This window comes from Bombina bombina, chromosome 3 (genome assembly GCF_027579735.1).
Source record: "Bombina bombina isolate aBomBom1 chromosome 3, aBomBom1.pri, whole genome shotgun sequence".
Lineage (NCBI taxonomy): Eukaryota > Metazoa > Chordata > Amphibia > Anura > Bombinatoridae > Bombina > Bombina bombina.
Window position 1 is genome coordinate 844,863,011 of NC_069501.1, and position 11,128 is coordinate 844,874,138.

Below are 11,128 nucleotides of genomic sequence, written 5' to 3' on the forward strand. Positions count from 1 at the left end.
GTAAGGGTTCAAACGGAACCCCTTGAAGAACTGAAAGAACTAGATTTAGACTCCAGGGAGGAGTCAAAGGTCTGTAAACAGGCTTGATCCTAACCAGAGCCTGAACAAATGCTTGAACATCTGGCACAGCTGCCAGTCTTTTGTGAAGTAAAACAGATAAAGCAGAGATCTGTCCCTTCAGAGAACTTGCAGATAATCCTTTCTCCAAACCTTCTTGTAGAAAGGATAGAATCTTAGGAATTTTTATCTTGTTCCATGGGAATCCTTTAGATTCACACCAACAGATATATTTTTTCCATATTTTATGGTAAATTTTTCTAGTTACAGGCTTTCTAGCCTGAATCAGAGTATCTATTACAGAATCTGAAAACCCACGCTTTGATAAAATCAAGCGTTCAATCTCCAAGCCGTCAGTTGGAGGGAAACCAGATTCGGATGTTCGAATGGACCCTGAACAAGAAGGTCCTGTCTCAAAGGTAGCTTCCATGGTGGAGCCGATGACATATTCACCAGGTCTGCATACCAAGTCCTGCGTGGCCACGCAGGAGCTATCAAGATCACCGAGGCCCTCTCCTGATTGATCCTGGCTACCAGCCTGGGGATGAGAGGAAACGGTGGGAATACATAAGCTAGGTTGAAGGTCCAAGGTGCTACTAGTGCATCTACTAGGGTCGCCTTGGGATCCCTGGATCTGGACCCGTAGCAAGGAACCTTGAAGTTCTGACGAGACGCCATCAGATCCATGTCTGGAATGCCCCATAATTGAGTTATTTGGGCAAAGATTTCCGGATGGAGTTCCCACTCCCCCGGATGGAATGTCTGACGACTCAGAAAATCCGCTTCCCAATTTTCCACTCCTGGGATGTGGATCGCAGACAAGTGGCAGGAGTGATCCTCCGCCCATTGAATTATCTTGGTCACTTCTTTCATCGCCAGGGAAGTCCTTGTTCCCCCCTGATGATTGATATATGCAACGGTCGTCATGTTGTCTGACTGAAACCTTATGAATTTGGCCTTTGCTAGTTGAGGCCAAGCTCTGAGAGCATTGAATATCGCTCTCAGTTCCAGAATGTTTATCGGGAGAAGAGACTCTTCCCGAGACCATAGACCCTGAGCTTTCAGGGATTCCCAGACCGCGCCCCAGCCCACTAGGCTGGCGTCGGTCGTGACAATGACCCACTCTGGTCTGCGGAAGCTCATTCCCTGTGACAGATTGTCCAGGGTCAGCCACCAACGGAGTGAATCTCTGGTCTTTTGATCTACTTGAATCGTCGGAGACAAGTCTGTATAATCCCCATTCCACTGTCTGAGCATGCACAGTTGTAATGGTCTTAGATGAATTCGTGCAAAAGGAACTATGTCCATTGTTGCAACCATCAATCCTATTACTTCCATGCACTGCGCTATGGAAGGACGAGGAACAGAATGAAGTACTTGACAAGAGCTTAGAAGTTTTGATTTTCTGACCTCTGTCAGAAAAATCCTCATTTCTAAGGAATCTATTATTGTTCCTGAAATAACTGCATTTAAATGGTACCTAAGACTCTATAAATCTTAGTATCTATTTGCTATACACTTTAGTGAAAGGCTAATATTACATTTAATAATCCCTTATGAATTATTATACCCACTATATAATATTAACACACAATCACTAGCTTAAACTACTTGTAAGGTCATAAACTCACGAAGTCTTATTCCAGCAGTAACAAAACTTTTATTACAATGAGGCTAATTAAACATTATTACAATATGCAGATTAAATATAAATTACACATATGCAAATCACTTATAAATACTCAGCAGTGAACTATACATCAATATTACACTAATACATTTGCCCAATCTATGTGAAAGTATGGTGTGCTGAAATTATGTGTCTGTAAGGATCACTTACTTCTGATGTTAGCTGTGGTCACCATTCCAATTGAAAAAGAGTGAAAAAGAGGGTAAACTCCAGTATTCCTGCTACTTTTATTGTAAGTTTTTCATCCCTCCCACAATGATGATGTCACTCATAAGCAAGCCCTCATTGTAATTTTAAGAGTATATGGTTTCATCCTGCATGTGCTTTGGGGGTAGGGAATGGCATTAGCCTTAGACAAAGGATCTTAAGCCAGCTGGTCATCCTTCTCAGATGGGGGTCTGGTAATGTGATCTTTCTACATTCCATAGTGACCTAGTATCTGAATGAGGAGTTAACCCCTTCTTGACCATTCAGCTGAGTTCTTGTAGAATACATATACCATATATATATGTATATATATATACCCCTTCCAGACCATATGTGAATTCAGATCATGCCATTATTACATTCCCCCCTTTTGGCAATGGAAGTTACCATACCCTTCCATTCCAATGGTTGTTTTATATGAGTGAATCTGATGGAAGATTCCTAACCCCACCTATGTGTGATGGCTATATTAGTGTACTAAAGACGCTTCCATTCGCATACCATAATATAAGTGATATACACGTGCAATTAATGATTTTAAATAACAACACATACAAATTTGAATAATTATACATAATATAGAAATAAATAATATGATTATAAATGGATGTATAAACAGATTTCCCAATGCAGAACCCCATGATGACTGTTTCGAAAAGGAATTTGCTAATTTCTGCCACCAGGTTGCACTTGACATCTCCGTAAAAGTATGTTCAATCCTTTGTAGTTCTTGTTCCTGATGGTAGAAATTTACATGAACACGTTCCCCAAAATTTTTAAGATGTTCTAGTAACACAGAGTCTTTTTGCAATAAGGTTACCCATTTTTGCCAAGGTGCATCATCTACTAATATTGGGGTTATGAGTGGAGCCCCCAAGGTAGCGTTATATGTGAGTAACTGTGGGACAGTGAAGTTAAACTGTAGTGAACTTATCCTCACAGGGTACCCAGTAATACAATAAATCCCTGGTGTGATTTGTTCCCTTGAATTACACCTGTCAAACCATACATGCACTTCATCTTTAGGCTTCAATGCAACAAAACACACCTTTCCTTGTCCTAAGGGAAAAATCATATCTTGGGGATTAACTTTCTCCACAAAACCATTGCAATATGAGTGATTATGCCAGCAGGAATCAAAAATTATTCTTGCCTGGTTGGGTAGACATAACATTTTAGAAGGAAACCTTATGCAGCCAGACATGTCTACCTGTTCCATATGGGAACCATTCCATATAAAATTTGGGAACTCTAACTCATGATGTAAAACATGAGATTCTGTGACAGGTGTTCCTAGTGAAAACAAATGATAAACATTCTGATAGGTACCACTAGTGGGCACAAGTGAAGTAGCCCTGCATATATTTTCCCTGCATCCCAACCAACTGTTTAACCATAATTCTCTGTGTTTTGATGCAAAACTGTTAACAACAGACTGCTCCCACCCTCCCAAAGGTGTATGGTTATTTTCCATAGCCTGTGCTATTAATTTAAAGTCAGTTGATAATTCTGTTTGCATGGAAATACACACAAAATCCCAGGATACTTCCCTTAACCTACTAATTACTCCTATCAGTATTTCCTCTGTATGTTGAATGGCAGGACCCTGAACCTGAATGACTGTCTGTGTCAGTGTCTCTACCAGGGTGTTTATCATTTGTTGCGTATGAATCCCTTTTGCATTTAACATCCCCTGAGACTGTAAGGTTGCTGTTAGGCTGGATATGTCAATGGAATTTACCACACCTAGCCCTGTTCCCACACCTCCCAAAACTGTATCCATGATATCCCTCCTAGTCCTTCTCCTAGTACCTTCTGCCCACTTAACTAATGCTTTTTCCATAGTGGCAGTAATTCTGGAACAATTTTGGTAATGTGTGGAAACTAGCCAATCTATTATTTTAATCTTCCACGTGATAAATTGGAATGTGGCATCCCTCAATACTGGAGTTGGCTTGATTGTACTTGTTTGAAATGGACCACTAGAAACAACACTTTTCCCCTTACACATTGGAGTATTGTCATAATGTTTCATCTTTGGTGTAGTGATTAAAGTAGAATAGATCAAAGGCGTAAATGTGGTTGTTTCCTTTATTTGATCTATTTTTAAGTATACTTCAATCCCTCCACCAAAGTTGGCAGCTGTAACCCTCCAATTAATCCCTTCTCCAATTTGTTGTTCAAATATAACCTTGGTTATATTATAGTTATCGCCATTTATAGTGTGAATAGGATTTGTAAATGTTGTAGACACAGAAACACCTTCTCCCACCAGACCTACAGTCCATTTTCCCCAAGCCACCCACTTACATTCCCATTCAACTTTATTACCCTGATTGACCCTCCAAAAACCAATTAAATTGTCTTGATGTTTTTCTGCAAATATTTCAATTTTCCCACCCACATTAAAAGTCAATTTTCCCAAACAATCTTTGTGAAGGTCTTGAGAGCTCCATAAGCCTGTCCATCCTCTGATGATGCTGCTTGAGCTCCATCTACGACTCCTTGTGAGGTTTGTGATTGAAAGTTCATTACAGTCACAGATTGGAAGTTTTTGCAATAACACCCACACAAATACAAATAGGTTTGTGGCGATCATTCCTCTCAGGCTCCACATAATGAAATCTGTCAAAAAAAAAGATTAAGAGAATATCAGTTCTTAGCAGAAATATCTACATCTGGGACAACTGTCCCTCTATACAATTTACATTGGTCAACATGGACCCATTTGTAACCAGGCTGCCTTCTGGTTTTCCCAGGGGTTGATCTTTCTATTTTAATTACAGTATTACCCAATTTGTCCAAAATTCTATAAGGTCCTTCCCAATTTGCATCCCAGGGAGAATTTTTGCGAAAATTTTTAATCATGATCAATCCCCCCTTCTCAAACAGAGGTGTTTGAGGTGTAGATGAAAATTTACAATCTGTTGGGGCCATATTAGAGGCAGCAAAAATTAGCAGTGAGCTCAACTGCTCCTGAATTTGGGAGAGATATTGATCTCTAGACACAGATTCTCTCAAGGGAGTAGACAATTGTGGTTCACCTGGGTGGCCTAATGCCATCTTTCTCCCTGTCATGAGCTCATAGGGAGAACACTTGGTAGCATTTGATGGTGTAGCTCTAATAGCCATTAGAACTGCTGGAAGATGTGTGACCCATGATTTACCATACTGGGAAAGCATTTTTGACAATTTTGTTTTTAATGTGCGATTCATGCGCTCAACTATACCAGAGGATTGTGGATGATATGGTACATGAAATCTTGTCTGTATTCCCAGTAGGGCACAGAGATTTTGCATTACCTGACCTGTAAAATGTGTACCCCTGTCTGATTCAATGAGTGTTGGAAACCCCCATCTTGAGAAAACATGTTCCCACAGTGCTCTGGCAGTAGCCTGTGCAGTATCACAACGAAGTGGAATAGCCTCAACCCATTTTGAAAAAATATCTACAATTACTAGGGCATACCTGAGACCCCCCTTTGATAGTGGAAGTGGGCCTATAAAATCAATTTGGATAGCTTTCCAGGGGCCATCTGCTACTGGTATTCTCTGGAGAATGGGTCTCTGACCTTTAGGGCGTGGATTAATTTGAGCACAAATTAAACATTCTTGTACACATTTTAAACAGGTTTCTGCTAAATCTGGCCAATGAAATTTTTGCCTTAAATGGTACTCTAATGCACTTTGCCCAATATGCCCAAGAAAAGAATGTGTTTGCTGTGTTATAGGTCCCTGCAAATGACTTGGGACCACAAAAACCAATTTAGCCTGTGGATCATTGGGATTAGAGTAACATATTAACCCATTACAAATTGAATAACCATTTGGGAGTGTTTGCTGTTCCTGTAACAGAGGGAAAAGGTTAGGATCTTTAGCTTGTTCTGTTTTCAAATCAGGTACCTCTGAATCTACCATTGTAATCTTTGCTATGTGTACCATTGTATCTTTAGATGTAACATGCTCTCTCCATGCTTCCTGTGTCTCACTGTCATTCTCATCTGATTGCCATGGTTCCCCATCTACAGCTGCCTGTTTGGCTAACATGTCCACATGTGCATTCCCTTGTGAATGTGCATCTGTGAAATGTGTGTGTGCCTTAACTTTAACAATAGCTGACTGCAATGGGTGCTGTGTTCCCCAATCTACCAATTTCTTAAGGGCTTGAACATGTGACAATGGTTTGCCTGCTGAGTCTACCATTCCCCTTAGATTCCAAATTGGTAAGTACTCTGTCAGTGATCTGGTCACATAGGCACTGTCACTGTATATACAAATGTCTTGTGTGTCAAACCTGTGGCAAGCCATAGAAATGGCTTCTAATTCTGCTCTCTGTGCTGAGAATGATCTTGGTAACATAAATTTAAGAGCTAATTGTTGCGAGGGGACCCAAATAGCAAAACCAGTATTAAATTGACCATCCTGCCAAAATCTTGAGCCATCTACATAAATTTGTAAATCCTGGGGAGAAGTTTTGTCCCTGAACAATTTATGAGGCGATTCCCTGTGTGTGAATGTCTCTGTGCAGTCATGGGGTTCACCCTGAGTGTGCATTAGTTGGGGTAATGTGTATTTTGCATTGTGTTGTACAGTGATGTCACGATGTTGCAAATCTATTAACCACCTAGTCACTCTTTTTGTTGAAACCCCACTTAATGATTTCTCCAATAACAGCTTTATAGGGGTATGTGGTGTTTGGAGGATGAGCTTCCCAAATCCCACTATATGCTCAGTAGCCTGAACTGACCAATGCACCCCTAACAAAGCCTTGATACATGCGTCATAACCTTTCTCTACTGGAGTAAGAAGCCTGGAAAAATAGCCAACAGGCCTCCATTTTTCAGCCTTCTCCTGCAGTAGGACTGTGGAAATTGAAGTGTCAGATGTGTATGTTTGTAAAGCAAAAGGGGCCTCCCTCTCCACTGTGGCAAGGGCAGGGGCTGATGCTAAACCTTCCTTTAACACTTTAAATGCTTCCTCATGTTCTGTATTCCAAGGAATTTTCCCAACATCCTCCCCTTTCAAAAGATCATAGAGAGGTTTTGCTTTTTCAGCAAACCCTTCAATGAAATCACGAGAAAAATTTACCAAGCCTAAGAATTGTCTTAAGGACTGCCTATGCAAAGGTCTGGGCACCTGAAGTATGGCTGTAACTCGTTCTCTAGTAGGGCATCTTGTACCCCTTTGTATTGATACTCCCAAAAATGTCACCTTTTGTCTCATTAATTGTACTTTTGAAGTGTTTAACTTGAGGCCAGATTCAGCAATCAAGCCAAACAGTTCATTCAGCCGCTCCAAATGTTCCTCTACTGTCTCTGTTTGTAACAAAATATCATCTACATACTGTATGATACTTTCTGGGACTGAGAATGTTTTTAATACCTCTGCTAATGCTTGGTGAAAGTATGTAGGCGAGCTGTGGAAGCCCTGAGGAAGCGAATTGAAGCAAAATTGCATGTTATCAAAGCAGAAAGCAAACTTATATTGGCACTCTGGGGCTAGTCTGACACTCCAAAAACCATTACTTATATCCAGAACAGAATACCACCTACATGTGGCACTCAGTTTGGATACCACTTCAGGAGTAGAAGCAACTAGATTTGTAACAGGTGGGGTAACTTTATTCACCATACGAAAATCAGCAGTTAACCTCCAAGTATTATTTGCTTTCCTTACTGGACACAAAGGAGAATTATTAGAGGAGGAACATTTCCTAATTATCCCTTGGCTTTCAAGCTGACTAATAATTTGCCTCACAGGTTCAATAGCTTCTGCTGGAAAACGATACTGTCTTTGTGGAGGGGGGTCAGGGCCTACAATATTGATTTCAATGCCTTTTAATATGCCACAATCATTCTTATGTTGAGCCCATATGTCAGGGAAATCCATGACCAATCTCTTCAAATCAGGGTGACTTTCAGTATCCGGCCACACCCTTTCTGAAGGAATTGATGCAATGGATGCTATGGGACTGATGTAAGAGTCATCTAATATTACAGGTTTTCTCCCTCTAGTATCCCTCCACAAAACATTGTTACATAGGTCCACTATCATCCCTTCTGATCTCATTATATCAGCACCAAGTATTGTACCCTCTGTGTTTTTGCTCTGCCAAATGGGAATTTCCTTAGTCCACTGATTACCTAGTGTCATAGTCACATTTGGGATAAGGGATGCTTGGGACTGGGATCCCCCAAGTCCCACAAGAAATGTCTGTCTTGTCCCTTGTGGGGGACTTAATGGTAAGTCTGTCAAAGTTACTGAAGCTCCTGTGTCTATGAGGAGTTTTGTGCGATGGCCCTCAATCACACCATAGACACAGGGACGTCCAGAATGATCCCTAAAGGTGTTACATATAGGGACCATGTCATCCAGGGCCTGAGGTAGTCAGTCAGAGCAGGATATCAGAGGAGAATTATTTTCATAATTCTTTTCATGATATCCCACTTCCCCTCCCCCCACAGTCATCACTCTCAAAGCCTCATGCGCTGGGCCATACAGATTAGTACCAGGCCTAAGCTTTGGGGTGTATTCCTGTCCTGTTTTATCTGGGGGCTTAATCTTGTTATTTTTCCCTACCCAATTATGTGCATAGCTTTCTTTTGGAGGTGCAGAGGGATGTAATCTTTCCTGCCCTCCCTCAGTTTCCTTCTGAATTCTCTTTAAGAATCTGCAATCTACTCGTCTGTGCCCATATTTATTGCAGTAATGGCAAATACCTTTGAAGGGACCCTCTGAATATTTTTGTTTCCCTTCATTAGTGGTTACCACAGCAATTCTGTGTTGCCCTGTGCTCTTTTTCTTTAAAATGTTCTGCCTAGCCTTACCTATAATAGATAACACACCCTCTAGTGTATTCTTTTCCTCAGCCATCATTTGTATGCTAGGTTCCAAATATGTGAATTTTTTAATTAAATACTGCAACATATCATGAGGTGTTTGTTCTGGTGAAATTCTGTGTGTCAGTCTATATAATTGTTCAAATTTAGCTGCAAATACCCATGGGTCATCATTTAATGCTACTTGCATTTCTGCGAGAGAGTGACTGTCTAAATCTCTACTCCCTGTCACTAGTTTACAAACAGCTTTTAATCTGTCCCCATCTGAACCCCATTTATCCTCCTTAAACCAATCTGTGTTCAAATTAACTGGGCCTGCAACTGGTGATTGTAATCTAGCTGCAATGCTGCCTGGAAGCCACATTTTTAACAAAAAGCATGCTTCCTTATGTGACAGCATGTATTGTTTTACTGCAGACTCAAAATTTGACATGTTAGTGAAAACATCTGCTTTAACATCATACACTGGAAAGAGAGGTTTTAACTTTACCAGTTGTCTCATTACTTTATCTCTATCTTGTTTTATAAGGGTAGTTGATACCAGGGATGATGTTTCAGCAGAGGTGGTAGAAAAAAGTAAATTTTGCGATTGAGTTAAATTTCTTCCCCTGGATCTTACACTGGGTGTTAGTGATAAAGTATCTGTTTGATGTTCTGTGTTTAATGTTCTTGGCCTAGTTATCTGTGGGGTTAGTATGGGAATGTGTGTGCTCTCGGTATTTTGTGTGTGATCCAATCTTTCCTCACTGTGTGGAATAGGCACCCTCCCCCCATCAACATGTGGGCTTTGCACCCTTCCCCCATCAACATGTGCCCCATCTTCCTGCGACACACATGCATTGTCCTCATTTAATACTGCAACAGGGGTTAAGTTTGCAAGTCCCTGTCTCAATGAAGCAATAAGTTGGCCTCTTGCGTCATAATTTTCTTCTAAAGTATTAATATATTCTGCATTTACCCCACATGTGGGGCAATTCTCATCTAATGTGTTACAATTGATCTCTGTTAACATGGCTATTGGGGGAGAATGTTCAAAGATTGCTCTATTCATTTGGTCTTTGATAGCCAACAACAGTTTCATGCAATTCTGTAATTTGGATTTTTCTTTTGTTAAACAAAACCTTTTTTTATCAATAAGCTTATTCTCATTCTCACATTGCAACCACACATCTTTCAGTCTTTTAACTATGTCAGTATTTTCATCAACAACAGGCTCAAATGTGCTACATTCTGCATATTTAACAATTAATTCCATACTCACACTTTAAAGTGTCTTCAGACTGCCAGCAAATCAGATTCACGTCCTGCGCGATATGATTTTCTCTGCGTCTGGTTCAACTGATCCTTAGGTAATGCCTCTCTGGATCTGTAGTCTTGGCCAAAGACTTTACTGCTGAAACGCTCAACTCAAAAACAGTATAGCAAAAACTAGGTTCAATTTTCGTCCAAAAATCACACTTGTATTATAAAAAGAACCTGGATTAGTCCCCCCTTAAAACAAGTGTAGTTGGTAAGAAAATTCGCTGGCTCGCCAATGAAATAACTGCATTTAAATGGTACCTAAGACTCTATAAATCTTAGTATCTATTTGCTATACACTTTAGTGAAAGGCTAATATTACATTTAATAATCCCTTATGAATTATTATATCCACTATATAATATTAACACACAATCACTAGCTTAAACTACTTGTAAGGTCATAAACTCACGAAGTCTTATTCCAGCAGTAACAAAACTTTTATTACAATGAGGCTAATTAAACATTATTACAATATGCAGATTAAATATAAATTACACATATGCAAATCACTTATAAATACTCAGCAGTGAACTATACATCAATATTACACTAATACATTTGCCCAATCTATGTGAAAGTATGGTGTGCTGAAATTATGTGTCTGTAAGGATCACTTACTTCTGATGTTAGCTGTGGTCACCATTCCAATTGAAAAAGAGTGAAAAAGAGGGTAAACTCCAGTATTCCTGCTACTTTTATTGTAAGTTTTTCATCCCTCCCACAATGATGATGTCACTCATAAGCAAGCCCTCATTGTAATTTTAAGAGTATATGGTTTCATCCTGCATGTGCTTTGGGGGTAGGGAATGGCATTAGCCTTAGACAAAGGATCTTAAGCCAGCTGGTCATCCTTCTCAGATGGGGGTCTGGTAATGTGATCTTTCTACATTCCATAGTGACCTAGTATCTGAATGAGGAGTTAACCCCTTCTTGACCATTCAGCTGAGTTCTTGTAGAATACATATACCATATATATATGTATATATATATACCCCTTCCAGACCATATGTGAATTCAGATCATGCCATTATTA

The 11,128-nt window shown here is 40.0% G+C and overlaps 1 protein-coding gene across 2 annotated transcripts; it reads right to left on the bottom strand.

The window, feature by feature from the left end:
• Positions 1-2,303: 2,303 nt before the first annotated feature.
• Positions 2,304-10,754, bottom strand: LOC128654116 (uncharacterized). Of its 2 annotated transcripts, XM_053707803.1 has the most exons (3): positions 10,714-10,754; positions 10,055-10,199; positions 2,304-4,579 (listed from the first exon to the last, which is right to left on the bottom strand). In XM_053707803.1, the coding sequence occupies exon 3, from the start codon at positions 4,569-4,571 to the stop codon at positions 2,424-2,426; it is 2,148 nt and encodes a 715-aa protein (XP_053563778.1). In that variant the 5' UTR covers positions 4,572-4,579; positions 10,055-10,199; positions 10,714-10,754; the 3' UTR covers positions 2,304-2,423. The 2 variants fall into 2 exon arrangements, with proteins under 2 accessions (XP_053563778.1, XP_053563777.1); XM_053707802.1 differs by lacking the exon at positions 10,714-10,754 and having other exon boundaries at positions 10,055-10,344.
• Positions 10,755-11,128: the final 374 nt, after the last annotated feature.